Raw genomic sequence first — 21,565 nt, 5'->3', positions numbered from 1 at the left:
CCTCATATGTTTATGTTAATTGTTCGGCGGGCGCAGTAGAGGGCTCAGAAGGGAAGGAGCGACAAATGGTTTTTGGGGGGCATGTCACCTTTAGGAAGCCCCTATGGTGCCAGAACAGCAAAAAACCCCACATGGCATACCATTTTGGAAACTAGACCCCTCGGGGAACGTAACAAGGGGTAAAGTAAACCTTAATACCCCACAGGTGATTCACGACTTTTGCATATGTAAAAAAAAAAAACAATTTTTTTTACCTAAAATGCTTGGTTTCCCAAAAAATTTACATTTTTACAAAGGGTTAAAGCAGAAAATACCCCCCAAAATTTGAAGCCCAATTTCTCCCGATTCAGAAAACACCCCATATGGGGTGAAAAGTGCTCTGCTGGCGCACTACAGGTCTCAGAAGAGAAGGAGTCACATTTGGCTTTTTGAAAGCAAATTTTGCTCTATGGTGCCAGAACAGCAAAAAAAAAAAAAAAAAACACATGGCATACTATTTTGGAAACTAGACCCCTCGGGGAACGTAACAAGGGGTTAAGTGAACCTTAATACCCCACAGCGGAGACCTTGTCAATAATGGTGAGCTTCAACAGTCATGCTGATGACTGTCATTAATCCTATAGATGCCGTGATCAATGCATTGATCATGCCCTCTATAGCCAAAATGGAGGTGATAGTGGGTTCGGGTGGGCTGTTCAGATCCAATAAGCGTAAATGAGTGCAGAATGGCCTATCTTCTTGTGCAACCTGCAGAGCCAGGCTGTACAAGAAGATCGCCTATAGTATTGATCAGTACTATATTACATATTACTGAACAGTACATAGCATTAAAATGATTGCTATTAAAAGTACCCTATAGGGACGTAAAGTGTAAAAAATAAATAAAAGTTTTTAGAAATATATAAAAGCCCCCCACAAATAAAAATATTACATCACCCTCCTTTTCCCATGAAAAAAAAGTTAATCTTTTAGTTTTTTTAAACGCAAAAAACAACTTACCGTATATACTCGAGTATAAGCCGACCCGAGTATAAGCCGAGACCCCTAATTTCAACCCAAAATCCCAGGAAAAGTTATTGACTCGAGTATAAGCCTAGGGTGGGAAATACATCATCCCCCCCCTGTCATCATCCAGACCCGTCATTAACATCCTCATTATCATCACCGCCTGTCATCATCCAGACCCTCATCATCATCACCTGTCATCATCCCCACCCCCCTTCATCATCCCCTTGTAATCATCCCACACCCCACACCCTTCATCATCCCCTTGTCATCATCCCCACCCCCCTTCATCATCCCACACCCCCCCTTCATCATCCTCTTGTCATCATCCCACACCCCCCCTTCATCATCCTCTTGTCATCATCCGCCCTCAGTGGTCTTCAACCTGCGGACCTCCAGAGGTTTCAAAACTACAACTCCCAGCAAGCTCGGGCAGCCATCGGCTGTCCGGGCTTGCTGGGAGTTGTAGTTTTGAAACCTCCGGAGGTCCGCAGGTTGAAGACCACTACGGCCTTCGACATCATCCAGCCTCCTCTCACCCCCCTTTAGTTCTGTACAGTACTCGCCTCCGCTCGGCGCTGGTCCGGTGCTGCAGGGCTGCCGGTGAGTAGGTCGTCCGGTGGGATAGTGGTTCCGGGCTGCTATCTTCACCGGGGGCGCCTCTTCTCCGCGCTTCGGGCCCAGAATAGAGGCGTTGCCTTGACAATGACGCAGAAGTACGTTGGCAATGAATGTACCTCTGCGTCGTTGTCAAGGCAACGTGACTATTCTGGGGCCGGGCCTGAAGCGCTTAGAAGAGGCGCCCCCGGTGAAGATAGCAGCCCGGAACCACTATCCCACCGGACGACCTCCTCTCCGGACAGTCCTGCAGCACCGGACCAGCGCCAAGCGGAGGCGAGTACTGTACAGAACTAAAGGGGGTGAGAGGGGGCTGGATGATGTCGAAGGCCGCAGTGGTCTTCAACCTGCGGACCTCCGGAGGTTTCAAAACTACAACTCCCAGCAAGCCCGGACAGCCGATGGCTGCCCGGGCTTGCTGGGAGTTGTAGTTTTGAAACCTCTGGAGGTCCGCAGGTTGAAGACCACTGCGGGTGGAGAGTTCACTCGAGTATAAGCCGAGGGGGGGGTGTTTTTAGCACGAAAAATCGTGCTGAAAAACTCGGCTTATACTCGAGTATATACGGTATTTGTCATGTATGAACTATTAAAATATGTTTATGATCCCAGATGGTAAACGGTCACCTCATAAGTGAATCAAAAAGTTGACACAAAAGTGGATCAAAAAGTTCCATCAAAACCAAAAAAAGATTGATGAAAACTACAGATCATGTTGCAAAGGTGATTATTGGTGTTATTTTGTCAAAGTTAGACTGTTTTAAAAAGTAATGCAGTAATAGACTAGCATGTAACCACGAGTATCATTTTAATTGTATTGACCCACAGAATAAAGAGAACACATCAGTTTTACCATAAAGTAAAATTAAAAAAATCCTAAAAAGTTGCTAAATAGTTTTTTTTTCAATTTGCCAGTTGCTACCCCCCCAAATATATATATATATATATATATATATATATATATATATATATATATATATATATATATATAATATATATGATTTGTTTAACTTCTTAAGGACCCAGGGCGTAAATGTACGCCTGTGGGAATTTTGGCCCACGCCGGGCGGCGTCTGGGATGACTGCTGATATCTATCAGCAGGCATCCCGTGCAAATGCCCAGGGGGTCCTGAGACCTCCCCATGTCAATTCAGACTGTCAATTTGCGGCAATTCCGGGTCAATTGGGTCTCTGGTGACCCATAAAAAAAATCAGGATTACGTGATTGATCAGTCGGAATGACCAATCAATCACTGTCCTGCTTGGCGGCGATCGGGGCGGGGGTCTCCTACCTTTCCTTGGTCTGGCGGTGATCCCCTCAGCAGCGGCGGCGGCAGTCCTGGTGGCAGGAGCGGTGGCAGCAGCGGCGATGGTCCCGGCGGTGCAGGCGGCAGGATACAGCAGAAGGGGAGGCCTGTTCCCCTACTGCTGTTGCTTAGCAATAACTCTCAGTATGCCCAGCCAAAGGGCATGCTGGGAGTTGTAGTTTTGCAACAGCTGGAGTTCCAACTACAACTCCCAACATGCCCTTTGGTAGTCTGTGCATGCTGGGGGTTGTAGTTATGCAACAGCTGGAGGCACATTTTTTCTATGAAAAAGTTTTGCAACAACTGGAGATGCATTGGTTGTGAAACAGAGTTTGTGTCCTAACTTAGTGTTTCACAACCAGTGTGCCTTCAGCTGTGTCAAAAATACAACTCGCAGCATGCACTGAGAGCAGTGTTCCTCCAGTTAATGCATAATTACAACTCCCAGCATGTATAGTCTGTCAGTGCATGCTGGGAGTTGTAGTTTTGCAACAGCTGGAGTTTTGCCCCCCCAATGTGAATGTACAGGGTACATTCACATAGGCAGGTTTACAGCGAGTTTTCTGCTGCTAGTTTGAGATGCGGCAACTTTTCCGCCACAGCTCAAACTCCCATCAAGAAGCCCACTGTAAACCGACCGTGTGAATGTACCCTAAAAACACTACACTACACAAAATAAAAAGTTAAACACTACATATACATGCTTGATAAAGGCTATTACTGCCGTAACATTGCTATTGTTGTGGGAAAAATAAAACAATCCAGTTTTTCTAGATCCATGACCTGGCTGGTGCTGTGATCTCGGAACCTTTGGTACATTGATCCTGGGCTGGATGCCTGGGTAACCATGAGCCCCCGTGCTGTCTCACAAATTCTTTGTATACATATACCCCCACACAGTACCCCCCCCCCCCCAATAAATAAAAAAAATCTTGTACGGCACGGTTTCCAAAACGGAGCCTCCAGCTGTTGAAAAACAACACCTCCCAGTATTCTCGGACAGCCACTGACTGTCAAGGCATGCGACACCCTGTTTGGGAAACATTGCCGTAGGGTATTTTGGTGATGGATGCAAATCCCCAAAATAGGCCTCAAGTGCGCAATGCGCTCTCACGCTTTGGAGCCCTGTCGTATTTCAAGGAAATAGTTAAGGGCCACATATGGGGTATTTCCGTACTCGGGAGAAATTGCGTTACAAATTTTGAGGGTCTTTTTCTCCTTTTAGCCCTTATGAAAAGGTAAAATTGGGGTCTACACCAGCATGTTAGTGTAAAAAAATTAAATTTTTTACACTAACATGCTGGTGTTGCCCCATACTTTTTCACAAGCGGTAAAAGGAAAAAGACCCCCAAAATTTGTAACACAATTTCTCCTGAGTACAGAAATACCCCATATTTGGGTGTAAAATGATCTGCGGGCACACAACAAGGCTCAGGAATGAGAATAACCCTGTGTGTGCCTGCCCTGACCGCTGACAGTAATATATAACTGATCATTGTTTTTTTTTTTTTTTTTTGGGTTCAGGCAGATGCTTTTTTATTTCCTCCCCCCCCCCCCCCCTTTTTTTGCTGTCTTCCGCGCCCCTTGCCGCCACTGAGCCCTAATCAGTGGCACACACAACTGATTGGGTATACGCTCTTTGGCACAGGGTTTTTTGTGTTAGAAGCACACCCCTTTTTTTTTTGGTTTGGTATTAAGTAGAAACCCCCTCCACACATACACAGTAAAACACTCACACACCTATATACTCCCCCCTCCTCCTTCCCATAAGTGTTAGGCAATGGCTCGTAGGGTGTTTTCAGTGGAGGAGGCATATGCTATACTTGCCACCGACTCGGAAAGTGCCAGTGAGGGCGAGGACGACCTCACTTTCCTGGTCTCTTCCTCTCTCTCCTCATCATCTAGTGATGATGAGCAACCAAGGCGGCGGAGACACCGCTGTGCGAGACCACAACCCCCCCATGCAACTGACCCGGTGCCCCATACTAGTACTAGCGATTCTGTCGCCAGTACTAGTATGCCAGCCCACCAGGCAAGTCCACCGGTATTCTCTACCGGTGAACCTGTCTGGACTATCCCAGAGAACTTTGAGCCTGTGATTCCTGGGTTTATTTATTTATTTATTTTAACTGTAAATTTTTTATAAAGTTTTCACATACAAAAAATTATGCCACCAACAATACGTGCAGATATTAAACAAAAGTCAATGTAAAACACAGTTACAAGAGATGACTAAGAGCAAGGTAAAATGCCCGAGCAATAGCTCCAAAAGTACCAGACACACAATATGCAGTGGTCAGTCAGCTCTTACATTACAACCGAGGCACCAAAAAGGACCAAGAAGGCCCATGAACAGGACTAGAGACGAGCGAACTTACAGTGATTCGATTAGTCACAAACTTCTTGGCTTTGCAGTTGCTGACTTTAGCCTTCATAATTAGGTCAGCTTTCAAGTGCTCTGGTGGGCTGGAAAAGGTGGATACAGTCCTAGGAGACTCTGAACTAGGAGAGGCTGAACTAATTTATGAAGGCTAAAGTCAGCAACCATCAAGCCGAGAAGTTCGTGACGAATTGAATTACTGTAAGTTTGCTCGTGTCTAAACATGACATCTGGAACAGAGAAGAACAAGACATGACATGAACTGGACAGACAAGGACAAGACACTACAAGGAAAACAAAAGGAATAAGGGAAGGGAGATGGAAGGAATAGCAGGAGATCAAGAGGGTGGAGGAACGGGAAGGTAGGAGAAGCCGGGGTGGGAAGGGGGGGGACAGTATCAGAAGGGAGTAAAAGGACTAAGGGGGTTGTCTATCTGAAAACCGATCCCAGGACTCCCAAACAGAAAGAAAGAGAGGCAAGGAGTTAAGGGAGGCCGTTAGGGACTCGAGGGAACGTATCTCCCTAATCCTCGCTACAAGATCCATTTCAGAGGGAGGAAGGGGCTGCTTCCAGTGTTTAGCAATAAGAGTTTTGGCTGCCAAAACAATGTGCATAAAAAGCGGAGGTCCCCTCACCTGCCACCGTCGCGTCCGATTGGCGATTGATTGCTCAAAGCCTGAAATCCAGGCTTGAGCAATCGACCGCTGATTACACTGATCTTTGCCGTATCAATGCACAGCAATGATCTGTGTATGAGATTGGTATGTGCAGTGAAATAGCCACCGGGGGGGGGGGGGGCTATAACACTGCAAAAAAAAGGGTAAAAAAAAGTTAATAAAGATCATTTAACACCTTCCCTAATAGAAGTAAGAATCATAAAAATAAATATATGTGGTATCGCCGTCCTGCAGGAAGTGAGCAGGTCTGTAGAAGCACGCGAGTTGTGCAAAACGGCGTTACCTGTGTCCACTGCATGAAGTATTGAAGCACCCACCCTCTCCCAATTTTAGACATGTTTGTCCTTGCTTGATGTATCAAGAATAAAGAAGTTTCTGATTGCACCTACCGGAGAGCTGCCACTTTTTCTGTCTTTAGCATTTTGTATATTGGACTCTGTTTACCTATAAGTTGAGCACCACCGGAGGACCTGCAGCTGTTTCCAGGACCGCATTGGACCTTACACCGGGGATAAGGTAGTGCAGACTTTATTTCTTTTTGCCTAGATTTTTTATTATTACGGCCCACTGTTCAAAAAATCTGTGAGTTGTAAATACTCACTGTACCCCTTGTTACGTTCCTTGAGGGGTGTAGCTTGCAAAAAGATGGCACAGTTGGGGGGGGGGGATCCTCTGTTCAGAAAATGCACATGGCCCCCAACTACAATTCCAGCCAAATTCTCTTTCAAGAAGCCAAACAGCGTTCCTTCTCTTCTGAGACCTGTAGTGCACTGGCAGAGCAATTTACGTCAACATATAAGGTATTTACTTGTTCATGAGAAATTGGGCTACACATTTTGGGGGATTTTTGTTAAATTACACCCTGTTAAAATGAAAAATTTTGGGTAACAGAATTTTTGTGTTAAAAATAAACATTTTCAGTTTTGCAACCCACTGTTCAATAAACCTGTGAGGTAAAAGTTCTTACTGTAATGCTTATTACGTTCCTTGAAGGGTGTAGTTTCCAAAATGGTGTCACATGTGGGGGATATCTGCTGTTCTGGCACCATTCAGGCTTTGTAATTGCACATGGCCCCCAACTTCAATTCCAGCCAAATTCACTCTCCAAAAGCCAAATGGCGCTCCTTCTCTTCTGAGACCTGTAGTGCGCTCGCAGAGCAATTTACATTCACATATGGGGTATTTCCTTATTTGGGAGAAATTGTGCTAAAAATTTTGGGGTGATTTTTCTCTGATTACCCCTTGTGAAAATAAAAAATTTGTGGTAACACCCACATTTTAGTGTTTAAAATCTAATTTTTCATTTTCATGTCAAAATATTACAAAAAGTCGTCAAACACCTGTGAGGTGTTAAGGCTCACTATACCCCTTGTTACGTTCCTTGAGGGGTGTAGTTTCCAAAATAGTGTGCCATGTGTTTTTTATTTGCTGTTCTGGCACCATGGGGGCTTCCTAAATGCAACATGCCCCCAAAAACCATTTCAGCTAAATTCTCTTTCCAAAATCGCAAAGCTGCTCCTTCCCTTCTGAGCCATGTTGTATATCCGCAGAGCACTTAACATCCACATATGAGGTATTGCCATACTCAAGAGAAATTGGGCTACAAATTTTAGGAGTCTTTCTCACCTTTTAACCCTTGTAAAAAGTATAAAAATGGGGCTACAAGAACATGTTAGTGTAAAAAAAAATTTGATTTTGATTTTTTTTCCCCCCCACATTGCTGCTATTCCTGTGAAACACCTAAAGGGTTAACAAACTTTCTGAATGTCTTTTGAATACTTTAAGGGGGTGCACTTTACAGAAAGGGGTCAATAATGGGGGGTTTCTTACAGAAAGGCCCCTCAAATCCACTTCAAACTCAACTGATCAATGAAATAAATCATAACGTATATACTCAAGTATAAGCCGAGTTTTTCTGCACGATTTTTCGTGCTGAAAACACCCCCCTCGGCTTATACTCGAGTGAACTCTCCGCCCTCAGTGGTCTTCAACCTGCGGGACCTCCAGATGTTTCAAAACTACAACTCCCAGCAAGCCCGGGCAGCCATCGGCTGTTCGGGCTTGCTGGGTGTTGTAGTTTTGAAACCTCTGGAGGTCCGCAGGTTGAAGACCACTGCGGCCTTCGACATCATCCTGCCCCCCTCTCTCACCCCCTTTAGTTCTGTACTCCCCTTCGCTCGGCGGGACGGTGCTCCGCTGGTCCGGTGCTGCAGGACTGTCCGGTGGGGAGGTCGTCCGGTGGGATAGTGGTTCCGGGCTGCCACCTTCACCGGGGGGCCTCTTCTCCGCGCTTCGGGCCCGGAATAGTCACGTTGCCTTGATGACAACGAAGGGGGACGTTCATTACCAACGTCCGTCTGGGTCGTCGTCAAGGCAACGCCTCTATTTCGGGTGAAGATGGCAGCCCGGAACCACTATCCCACCGGACAACCACCCCACCGGACCAGCAGAGCACCGTCCCGCTGAGCGGAGGTGAGTACAGAACTAAAGGGGGTGAGAGGGGGGGCTGGATGATGTCGGAGGCCGCAGTGGTCTTCAACCTGCGGACCTCCAGAGGTTTCAAAACTACAACTCCCAGCAAGCCCGGACAGCCGATGGCTGCCCGGGCTTGCTGGGAGTTGTAGTTTTGAAACCTCTGGAGGTCCGCAGAAGACCACTGTATCAGACATTGACAAGCGGTGATGATGAAGGTGGGGGGGGGGCTGATGACATGTGGTGATGATAACAAGGGGATGATGGGGGGGTGGGATGATGACAAGGGGATAATGAAGGGGGGTGTGGGATGATGACAAGGGGATGATGAATGGGGGGATGATGTGGGGATGATGACAAGGGGATGATGAAGGGGGGGTGTGAGATGATGACAAGGGGATGATGAAGGGGGTGATGATGAAACGGGGGATGATGACAGGCGGTGATGATGAAGGGGGGATGATGACAGGCGGTGATGATGAAGGGGGATGATGACGGGGGTCTGGATGATGACAGGGGGGGATGATGTATTTCCCACCCTAGGCTTATACTCGAGTCAATAACTTTTCCTGGGATTTTGGGGTGAAATTAGGGGCCTCGGCTTATATTCGGGTCGGCTTATACTCGAGTATATACGGTATTTTGAAATTTTCATGAAAATTTGGAAAACTGCTGCTTTACTTTGAAGCCCACTAATGTCTTCAAAAAGTATAAACATGTCAACTTTATGATGCCAACATAAAGTAGACATATTGTATATGTGAATTAATATATATAATTTATTTGGAATATCTATTTCCCTTCGAGAGTTTTAAAGTTAGAAAAATGCTAAATTTTCAAAATTGTCATGAAATTTTAACATTTTTCACCAAGAAATGATGCAAGTACGGACAATTATTTAGCACTAACATAAAGCACAATGTGTTACGAAAAGACTCTCGGAATCAAATTAGAATTAAAAGCATCCCAGAGTTATTAATGCCAATGGGCAGAATTGCAAAAAATGCTCCCGTCCTTAGGGTCAAAATGGTCTCTATCCCCAAGGGGCTAATTTTAAAAATAAAATTCTAACTCAGCTGAGGGCCGTTTGGTATGGCACGAGCTCGGGTCAGGAACCTGTACCATACTTTCTTAATGGCACAATGACATGTATACAGGGTTGTGGAAATCTTATCGCCCGACACCCGGGACATGCAGTTTCAGGCACTGGGCAGGGGAATTTTTCATACACCTAGCCCTGCTTCGGGCAACTAGGGCTGGACGACTTCCCACTTTGATTTTATTACGCCGGTGCTCAGGGTGTATGGAGTGGGCTCATGACTCGAGCCCGCCCCATACCCGGTGGGCACCTGCTCTATAAAATGATTCCAATAGATTGGAAACCAGTTTCATGGTGACAGGTTCTTTAACCCCCAAAATACCAGTTTTTACTTGTATATGCACAAATAAAAAACCTGACCAATCCCTGATTGTGTTTTCTAGGTGCTGTCCTTGGTGGCGTTCATATGTGAAGAGGTAATCGAACAGTGTGAATCCTGTACAGGCCTGTATATCTTTGAGTTTGTGAGCTGCAGTGCTTTCCTCCTTGCCTTACTCATGTTAATCGTATACTGGACACCTCTAAGACGTAAAATAATCATTGCAAGCTTCAAGAAAATTGTAAGTATGCTGATCCAAGAACTTAAGAGAAACTCCAGTCAAAACTGTTATCTCCCATTCTGATTTGAAAAATCTTAAAACTCCCCAATGAATATTTATTAGGCTTAGCCATTTCCAAATCAGCAGCCGATTTAGGCTTGGTTTAACCACTGTGGATTACGCTCATATACATGCTTCTGTATATTTTTCCCTTTGCTGGTACCACATATGAACACAGTATATGCTTTTGTCATTGCTTTAGACAAAGGCTGTCTAGGGATGTTGGCAATTGTAGTTTTGCAACAGCTGGAGGCACACTGTTTCGGAAAGACTGATCTAGAGGGTTAGATGACTGAGTTCGGAGGTAACTCTGATACTGATAGTGAGTGTCTGCACCTGCCATAGTTGGAGTGTGCTTAGCCAATGAGCCACCCTATACCCACCCCTGCGTACATCTGCTTTATATGTACCATGGATGTTGCCTAGAAATAATGAACATACATTTACACTAATCTTCTACATTAATAACGATAAGAGAATATACGGATCACTCACCAGGGACAAAGATCGCGGAGCCAAGCAGTATTTTTATTCATGCTTCATGTGAAAAAACACACATACATGGGGAGGCAGGAGTTGGATCCAAGTGGGGGAGTAGACGTTTACAGGCCTTTTAGAGTCTTCTCCCCCACATGGATCCAACTCCTGACTCCCCGTGTATGTGTGTTTTTTCACATGAAGCATGAATAAAGATACTGCTTGAGTCCTTGATCTTGGTCCCTGGTGAGTGCTCCGTATATTCTCATTGTTTTTATCTGGACTTTGACTATTTGCACTACACTTAGTAGCACCACCACAAAAGCATTATATCTACCTATTGGCCGGATTACAGAGATCGGCTCTTAGAAGCCAGACGGCTGTGCTCCCTCTCTTCTAAGCCAGTGCCGGGTTTCTTTCTGTGCCTTGAGTGTATGTACAAACTTCTATATTAGATCTGGCTTGTCTTCTCTATTACACTGGTCTCTGGAGCCTGTGGAGGGGTCACTACCTTAGCAGGCAGTTGATAATGATGCAGAGGACGGGGCTCGGACAGCACAGCAAACTCAGCTTCCTGGTACTAATGTGCTGTTTGGCCTGTGCAGGCTGCTGTGCTGAGTCTTCTCCTCCCTCTCCTCTATGATCCGATGCTCAGTTGAGGATGCACAGAACACAATGTAAGTTATGCTGTGCACCCTTCACACCTGCTTGCAGTCAATCTGGTGGGTCAGGGGATGGGGCTATTTGGCACCTGCTGGGTTTCCCTGCAGCACAGGCCCCATAGCAGCCATATGGTTTGCCTGTATAGACGGTGCGCCACTGGCTCCAGAGCTGTAGAGATCAGCAAGATGGGTAGCACTGATCAGGAAAGCAGATTCTATGTAACAAGTGTAAAAGCAAAGACCCTTTCCATTTTGCTTTGTAGTCAGACTCCTATTATAAAAATGAAAACCTTCAAAGTAGGGATCGACCGATATAAAATTTTTTAGGGCCGATACCGATACTCTGTGGAGGTTAGGGCCGATAACTTATACCGATATTCCGTTATAAGTTATTGGCTATTTATTCCCCCCCCCCTTTTAAATCAGTGAACTGCAGTGGCTTTTGTGGTGCCAGAGACAGCCGCCTCCACCCGCTTCTCTTCCCCTGCCTGTCCTGGGGTCCTCCTGAGTCCTACCACAGCCACCGCGACCGCACCACCGGTGCGGTCAAACCAAACCGGTAATCGGTCGATCCCTACTTCAAAGTCAGGGCTCATTCACACCACGTTTTGGGGATATGGCAGCTGCACCCCATTCATTTCATTTCAATAAGCCGGACTGAGTCAGATATTGACTCCGGTCAGCTTGTTTTTTTACCGTATCTGATTTTGTTGCCGGACTGAAAACTGGTCTGTCACGGTTTATAGTCTGGCAATACAACTCACACGGTTCAAAAATGAGCCGACCAGTGTCACTATCTGACTCCGCTTTGCTCATTGAAGTAAATGGGGTGTGGTGCAGGTCCAGCAGGGATACGGCAGCAGCCGTTTTTTAACCCCTTAACGACCACGGACGTAAATGTACGTCCTGGTGCGGAGGTACTTGTCGCACCAGGACGTACATTTACGTCCTGTGTATGACCGCGAGTATCGGAGCAGTGTTCGCGTCATACACTACAGGTCCCGAATGTCCGCCATTAACCCCTCAGATGCCGTGATCAATACACGCCAATGCGCATGTTAAAATAGATAGATCAGGTCCCCTCACCTGCCTCCAGCCGTCTCCTCGAGTCTTCTGCTCTGGTCTGAGATCGAGCAGACCAGATCAGAAGATAGCCGATAATACTGATCAGTGCTATGCCCTGAACAGTATTAGCAATCAAATGATTGCTATAAATAGTCCCCTATGTGGACATAAAATTTTTTAAAAATCCCCTCCCCCAATAAAAACGAAAATTGTCCCTTTTGCCCATTTTACCCCCAAAAAGCATAATTTTTTTAAATGAACATATTTGGTATCTCCGCATGTGTAAATGTCCAAACTGTCAAAATATAATGTTAATGATCCCATTCGGTGGACGGCATAAACGTAAAAAATTTAAGAATGTCCAAAAATGCTGCTTTTTTGTCACATTTTATTCCCCCCCCCAAAAAAAAAAGTGATCTAAAAGTTTTATATAATGTGGTATCAATAAAAAGTAGAGACGACGGCGCAAAAAAGGAGCCCTCATACCACCCCATATACAGAAAAATTAAAAAGTTATAGGTGTTCAAATAGGGAGATTTTAGATTACTGATTTTGTACAAAAAGTTTGAGATTTTTTTTAAGTGGTACAAAAATAGAAAAGTATCTAGCCATGGGTATCATTTTAATCGTATTGACCCATAGAATAAAGAACACATGTAATTTTTACCATAAAGTGTACTGTGTGAAACCGAAACCCTCCAAAATGTGTAAAAATAATTCATTGGGTTCGCCATTCATTTTTTTTTGTAAAATGAGAGGTTTCAAAGTACAATTGGTCATGCAAAAAGCAAGCCCTTATATGGGTCTGTAGATTGAAATATAAAAGTTATAGATTTTTGAAAGTGAGGAGGAAAAAAAACGCAAAAATAAAATTGGCCTGGTGCTTAAGGTCAAAATGGGCTTGGGCATTAAGGGATTAAATTCTCCCGCCAGATCCCCAAAACGTGGTGGGAATGCACCCTCATTATAGTGTATTCTGCAATGCTGCCTTACTAGAACTTTTGTCTTTACATCTGCATTGATGCAAGCATATTTTATTAATATCAACTACCCCAACCTCCCCCTTAGATATGACTTTTGGTTCCTATAGTCTTTATGATGACTTAACAAGAGCTGCATTTCTTAACTTAAACAATGTTCCATGAAGTCTGAGCAGGTGATATTATAAATAGCTTAACCTTTAGCTCCATCTAGAGGAGAGTAAAACAAATTACGGTTATTTCTCTTATAGGATTTCTATGTTACTGCAATTGTTGGCATTTGTTTCATCATTGCTTCTATTGTATTCGCGGCTACAATGGACCAAGATTCCCGTGCAAAAGTATCTGTGGTAAGTGGAAAATATTAGTGCCAGTAAGAGAAAATATAGCACACCAAGAATTACTTTTCAAAAGGATCTTGGTAGAAAGAAAAGCACAAAACAAAAGGAGGACTGGAGGACTTAAAATATTTTCAACATAAGAAAAGCATAGTATATAGAGTATATAGGCAATAAACTGTGGGCTGTTTTCTAGACTCTGATATACACTTCTCCAACAGAATTCCTATTGCAGTTAGTTATATATATACACATACAGTCATGGCTGTAAATGTTGGCACCCCTGAAACTTTTCAAGAAAATGAAGTATGTCTCACAGAAAAGGATTGCAGTAACACATGTTTTCCTATATACATGTTTATTCCCTTTATGTGTATTGTAACTAAACCACAAAAGGGAGGAAAAAAAGCAAATTGGACATAGTGTCACACCAAACTCCAAAAATGGACTGGACAAAATTATTGGCACCCTTAACTTAATATTTCGTTGCACACCCTTTGGAAAAATTACTGAAATCAGTCGCTTCCTATAACCATCAATAAGCTTCTTACACCTCTCAGCCGGAATGTTGGACCACTCTACCTTTGCAATCTGCTCCAGGTCTCTCTTATTGGAAGGGCGCCTTTTCCCAACAACAATTTTAAGATCCCTCCACAGGTGTTCAATGGAATTTAGATCTGGACTCTTTGCTGGCCACTTGAGAACTCTACAGCGCTTTGTTGCCATCCATTTCTGGGTGCTTTTTGACGCATGTTTGGGGTCATGTGGGGAGATTCATCAAGAACTGTGCTGAGGAAAAGTTGACCAGTTGGCCAAAGCAACCAATCAGATTGCTTCTTTCATTTTTCAATCTGATTGGTTGCTAAAAAAAGCTCTGCCAAGGGATTGATGAATCTCCTTGTCCTGCTGGAAGACCCAAGATCTTGGACGCAAACCCAGCTTTCTGACAATGGGCTGTACAGTGCAACCCAAAATCCGTTGGTAATCCTCAATTTCATGATGACTTGCTCACATTCCAGCTAAACCAAACAAGCCCAGAGTAGGGACAGAGATAACCAATACTAAATTACCAAACCCCAATCACCTAGAGGTGATGGGGTGAAAAACCCCAATATCAAAATATTCCCCTCTTATAATTCACCAATAGGTGTATTAAAACATCACTTTTATTATACTTGATTAAAAGGTTAAAAAAGTGCTTAAAAACACTAGCACAATCACTATTGTAGTAAAGTTAAATCCTATATAGGAGGTATATTAGTCTCTTGACGTCTGCAGTACGTCTCTTAAGGGACTGTTTGCTATTGATTAAAAGGCAAAGCTATGTCTCGCCTACATGTTTCGTGGTGTCCACCACGTCTTTGGTATTCAGTATGTCTCAAACCCCTGAAGACGTGGAGGACACCACAAAACATGTAGGGGAGACATAGCTTTGCCTTTTAATCAATAGCAAACAGTCCCTTAAGAGACGTACTGCAGACGTCAAGAGACTAATGTACCTCCTATTTAGGATTTAACTTTACTACAATAGGGATTGTGCTAGTGTTTTTAAGCACTTTTTGAACCTTTTAATCAAGTATAATAAAAGTGATGTTTTAATACATCTATTGGGGAATTATAAGAGGGGAATATTTTGTTATAGGGATTTTTCACCCCATCACCTCTAGGTGATTAGGGTTTGATATTTAGTTTTTCACACATTCAAGGCACCCAGTGCCAGAGGCAGCAAAACAACCACAAAACATCATTGAACCTCCACCATATTTCACTGTAGGTACTGTGTTCTTTTCTTTGTGGGCCTCATTCCGTTTTCGGTTATCAGTAGAATTATGTGCTTTACCAAAAAGCTCTATCTTGGTCTCCTCTGTCCACAAGACGTTTTCCCAGAAGAATTTAGGCTGGCTTAAGTTCATTTTGGCAAAATGTAGTCTTGCTTTTTTATGTCTGTGTCAGCAGTGGGGTCCTCCTGGGTCTCCTGCCATAGCGTCTCTTTTTATTTAAATGTCGACGGATAGTTCGCGCTGACACTGATGCTCCCTGAGCCTGCAGGACAGCTTGAATATCTTTGGAACTTGTTTGGGGCTGCTTATCCACCATCCAGACTATCCTGCGTTGACACCTTTCATCAATCTTTCTCTTGCGTCCAGGCCCAGGGTTGCAAACTTCATGATAATGTTACGCACTGTGGTCAAAGGCAAATCTAGAACTCTGGAGATGGACTTGTAACCTTGAGATTGTTGATATTTTCCCACAATTTTGGTTCTCAAGTCCTCAGACAGTTCTCTTCTCCTCTTTCTGTTGTCCATGCTTAATGTGGCACACACTGACACACAATGCAAATACTAAGTGAATTCTCTCCTTTTTATCTGCTTTCAGGTGTGATTTTATATTGCCAACACCTGTTACTTGCCCCAAGTGAGTTTAAAGGAACATCACATGCTTGAAACAATCTTATTTTTCCCCAATTTTGAAAGGGTGACAATAATTTTGTCCAGCCCATTTTTGGAGTTTGGTGTGACATTATGTCCAATTTGCTTTTTTTTCCTCCCTTTTTTGGTTTAGTTCTAGTACACACAAAGGGAATACATATGTGTATAGCAAAATATGTGTTACTGCAACCCATTACTGTGAGAAATACTTAATTTTGTTGAAAAATTTCAGGGATGCCAACATTTACGGCCATGACTGTGTGTGTGTATGTATATATGTGTGTGTGTGTGTGTATATATATATATATATATATATATATATATATATATATGTATGTGTGTGTGTGTGTGTATATATATATATATATATATATATATATATATATATATAAGAAAGGTAAAAGCGGCACTCCAACATTGGAGTGCCGCTTCTACCTTTCTTCTGTATTTTTGGGAAGTGGTCTGTTCCCGAAGTTTGGCACCCACAAGGATTTCAAATCCCGATATACGGTGCTCCTCCACCAGCATTGTTCTATATATATATATATATATATATATATATATATAGATATAGATATAGATATAGATATAGATATATATAGATATATATAGATAAAATATAAGCATAGACCAAAGTCCATCTTTCCTTTGGCATCTGGGTAAAGTGCAGGGTGGGAAATAGGCAGTATGTGCTGCATTATTATAGGGAAAAGGCCAAATAACTTAAATATGTTAGAAAACCTCATTGTGTAAGTTCCACATGTAGCTGGAGGTACACTGTAATGTCTTGTTTTTTGTATCTTTTAGGCTTTTGGATTCTTCGCCTCCATTGCATTTTTAGCGGAATTGTTTTTTATGTATAAAAGTGGCTATATAGCACAAAGTAAGGAGACAACAGCAGCTGGGGCAAATGGCACAGTAGAGAACCAACCACTAAACGTGCCAGTGCAAGCTTCAGCCTAATCATCCGGGATACAGATTCTGGTGGAGAAGATATACCCTGGGAAAACCTGTTTATTATGAAATTCATTCAGTTTCATGGTCTGTTTTTTTATTTTATGTAAATAATATTCACTATTTTGCAGAATACAATCCATAATGTGCCTTTTCCATTTGCATATGCAGAAAAATGTTACCTTTCCACATCTCTGTATGCTGTAAAAATGTTTTTATTCATTCCAGATAATAGTTTATGCATGATGGAATACTTCAATGTATTATTTATTTTCTATCATCTTATGTTATGTGAGAATATGTAAGTGCCTTTTTAGGCTGCAACAAATGTTGCCTAAATCCAAATATTATTTGGCACTAAACAAGGGTTTACATCACATTTTTTAATGTATACATTGGGCACTCTACCTGGGGTATATGCTAAGCATAGGCTGATACACAAGCCACTGGTGGCATCCATAATCCATTGACTAATACAGGATACCTTTTTAATTTTTTATCCATGTTAAGAATCTGTTTAATGGATTTGTCACCAATAGGCTATAGTAGCACCAACAGCTACTAGAAAGCTCATGATATAGCCATATATTAGATGCTTGTGATGGACAGCATACTTTAGCATCTGTCACCCTAAGACTAATATGGTATCCGTTTTAACAGATATGTTTTCTAAAGGAACCTGTTGGATGGAATAGTGTTTACAATGCTATTTCACGCTTAAGTGTCCTGCAAGGAAATTAAGTGTACCAACAGTATAAATGCCAAAATGACACTGATTTGCCTCCGTTGGGCAGTGATGGACATGTTTATTGGGTACTTTTGGTAGTTTCCTGTTTTAGTTCATGATTTTAATGCACATTTAGGGTATATGTGCAAATTCATGCATATGTTAAATGTATAGCTATATGTTTTTATACATCCCTATGCATTTTTTACTATACCTAAAATAGAAAAATATACGGTAACTGTAAAGAGGGGATAACAGAGGAATACAATAGGTAACCAGCATACCACTGTAATCTGAATCTGTATATATACAGGAGTAGTAAGGTTATATATACCAGTGCACATATACAGGGCAAAGTGGAGTAAAAGATTCTCACTTTTGCATTACATTTTTATTTAAACTTAGTTTATTGAGATGTGATTAAACATAAGGATCACAGACAATGCACAACAACATTAGAAAAGTAAATGTCCCAACCGGTACAACGGGCTCAAAGAACAGGATCAGGCAGCACAATTCAGCCCTAAAGCTCCCATTAAAGTGACAGGGGCGCATTTGAAAGTACCCTTAAAGTTTTATACAACTTGCTGCAGAAAGCACATGTGGCGCAAACTGTCTGATCTATGGAACACAGGACACTTAAAAAGGTGTCTAATTTGTACAAGTCTCTTTTGTTAGAAGTATTACCTGTGGTAATTCTGATCACAAGCTGTACTTTTGCTGGGACCCCCAGAAATCTTCTGCATCTTATTCTGAAACCCAACAGCAAGTGTTCAGGGTTTTTATACAGTGCCAGCAAAGGAGGAAAAGAAGCATTACACAGGTCCCATAGAAATCAGTAGGATGTCCTTGTAATGCATGAACGTGATTCTCTAGAGCATAAGACATCAGCACGTTTGAGTTCCCAAATAGGCTATTTGGAAAACTGTTTTCTAAGACTTATCTGGTGATGAAGTATATGGCAGATTTACTTTGGTTATTAAACGGCTACTTCTGAATGTAATCTAATTGGTTAATTATAATTTAAAAATTATGTTTATGTAGTTGCCAGTGCAGCAAGGGAACCAGACTGTAAATTTTTTTTTATTTCATTTAAATATTTTTTTTTTTCTTCTTTTTATTTTTTCTTTTATGGCTTTGAAACCTTCTAATAGCCTAGGCTCGCTGGCAGTGAAGTGACAACTACTGAAACTGAACAGGTTTTTTTTTAACAGTAAAGGGAGTGATGCTGAAATTAGGTTTGTGATATTTGATTAAAATGTAAAATTTAATGTTTTTAAATATGATTTCTCCCTTTTTTTTTTTTTTTTATTTCCCAAGCAATCCGTACATATAATATGAGACATTTAGCTCGCATTTTCCTAAACATTTTGTGTAGGTTAGAAAAAAACTAAAATCTACGCGTGTTCACACTTATTGGAGCAAGTATTAATCCAGAGAGTCGTCTAACGGCTACTAAAATGAATGAATGGCAGTACTGACTTGATGGAAATACATCTAGCATATACCAGCTATCCCAACTTATTGGAGGTTATAATCTACAATCAATTGCTTAATTGTAATGTGACCATCATATATTTATTCATAAAGTTAAGGAGCATTTTTTAGGCTAAAAGCCATCGGCTACTCTTTAAGGGAACACTTATTTTCTACTGCTTTTCTGCATTTTCAATGAGCATATTGAAAAGATAAGGCCTCGTTACACTAGCAGTGCACATTTGCCATCTGTACACTATATCGAAAACTATCCATAGACCCCCAGAACCCAACAGAGGCCAAAAAGAGAATAATTAGCGTCTCCATTCTGGTGATACATCAGAGTTTATATTAATTTGCTGGAAAACACATGAATGAATATTCTGTGACCTTAATGGTTATTAAATCTTTGGATGCCGATGTGTACGGTATATATTTCTCTTATGTATGTGTTTACTGTTCAGGACACTGAATATGATGATATTTGGCTATTTTTAATCTTTCAGCTCAGTGATTTTATGCCACAAGTAAATATACAATATTGAAGAAATTAATTAAACCACTTTGTATTTTTGATTCTTGTCTATTTCTTTATTGTACAGGTGCTTGCATTTAGCAAACAAGAGCATACACCATGGTCTGGTGATTTTGTGCTCTCTGTAAGGGCCCTATTAGATGGCCCGAACCACTGTGTAAACTAGGGGTCCTCAAACTACTGCGGTCTGCCGCAGACATTTATTCGGCCCGCCTGTCACCGCTGCCTAAGGACATCCCTGTGTCCCAAAAAATGTTTTCGGGACACAGTGATGCCCCGGTTACCTATCTGCGGCCCCGCGTTTGCTTTAAAAGCGCAGGGGCCGCCAGGAGTTAGCGCACGCAGGGACGTCCCTGACGTCCCGTGCGTGCAGCCATAGCAACAGAGCCTGAAGGAGCGGAGCAGCGAGCAGGACGTGCGCTGGCCAGCTTGGTAAGTGTTACCAGCGGCACGTCAGCTTCGGTGCTCCGACCACTGGTCCTGTGACCTACTGCTATGGGCGGACCGGAGGAGTGGTGGTCGGAGCACTGAAGTGGGCCATGAAAACACAGGCATACAGCCTCCAGCCATACACTCTACTGCACCTAATGTGGGGGGGAACTATACTGCCAACCTAATGTGGGGGAACTACAACCTAATGTGGGGGGAACTGTGCTACGTACTTACATACTTAAAGGGGTAGTCCACTAATAAGATATATATGAATAAATTCCTATGCACACTTATATATTTTTTTAACTAAAGTCTGGCCCTCCAACTGTCTGAGGGACAGTGAACTGGCCCCCTGTTTAAAAAGTTTGAGGACCCCTGGTGTAAACAGTTTATAGAGCCTATTAAACTGCTATGTAATTGTGCAGGGAGGGCACATGTTTGTCCATACCACCACCTCCATAATGGTAACTCTTTTAAACAGACATCAAACCAACAAGACTGAGTAATAATAGCATTACTTAAAATATTTCATAAAACATTATTAAAACACAAACTGTATCGGTGGTTAGTTAATAAGGTTCCAAACAATCAGGATAATAGATGCAGGAACCAGTTTGGGATCTTTTAATCTTGCCTTTGCTGTGGAACAACACATTCAATATGAAATATTGGGCAGAGGAAAAGTTGACCAGTTTACCATAACAGCCAATCAGATTGCTTCTTTCATTTTTGAAAATGCCTCTAAAAAATGAAGAAAGCAATCTGATTGGTTGCTGTGGGTAACTGGTCAGCTTTTCCTCTGCACAAGTTTTCATAAATCTCCCTATTGTCCCAACTTCTGTTGTGATCTGGGGAGCCATCGGTCACCCTTAGTAGTGATATGAGGGACAATAACAGGTAAGCAATATGTGCTGGCACTCACAGCAGGGCTTCTAACTGGAATATTTCAGCAGGATAATGCTCTCCCCACAGCAAGAGTTTCCCAGGAATGTCTCCGCCAGATTGCAACACTTTCTTGTCCTGTCCAATCGCCTATCTAACATTTATGGAAGCAGCTGGGACTTCAGCTTTGGCAACCTATGAGTGTGCAGGATCTCCAGACGCAGCTACATCTGTGGTCAAATGTGAGGTAGGATGCCATACAACACCTTTTATGCCTCCATATCCAACCATATCCCATCTTGTATCCAGGCTAAAAGTTGTCCAACATAGTTAGAACATTCTTTTATTGTACAATGTTCCCTGATAGTTTTCACTCTAAATATGTGAATGTAATGATTTGTGATTACTCCGGCCCTAAGACATCTTATCCCCTATCCAAAGCATAGGGGATAA

At 42.5% G+C, this 21,565-nt stretch overlaps 1 protein-coding gene across 2 annotated transcripts in view; it reads left to right on the top strand.

The window, feature by feature from the left end:
- CMTM6 (CKLF like MARVEL transmembrane domain containing 6) overlaps positions 1-19,830 on the top strand; it is a 71,829-nt gene extending 51,999 nt beyond the window's left edge. The window contains exons 2-4 of one of the 2 annotated variants that reach the window (XM_056520102.1): positions 9,940-9,972; positions 13,591-13,689; positions 16,914-19,830. In XM_056520102.1, the coding sequence (XP_056376077.1) occupies positions 9,940-9,972; positions 13,591-13,689; positions 16,914-17,069 (288 nt within the window). In that variant the 3' untranslated portion in view covers positions 17,070-19,830. Of the gene's footprint in view, positions 1-9,939; positions 10,117-13,590; positions 13,690-16,913 lie in introns of both variants that reach the window. The other variant, XM_056520101.1, reaches the window with a different exon arrangement.
- The last annotated feature ends 1,735 nt before the right edge of the window (positions 19,831-21,565 follow it).

This window comes from Hyla sarda, chromosome 5 (assembly GCF_029499605.1).
Source record: "Hyla sarda isolate aHylSar1 chromosome 5, aHylSar1.hap1, whole genome shotgun sequence".
In the NCBI taxonomy this organism is placed as follows: domain Eukaryota; kingdom Metazoa; phylum Chordata; class Amphibia; order Anura; family Hylidae; genus Hyla; species Hyla sarda.
This window is presented reverse-complemented; position numbering and strand designations above follow the sequence as displayed.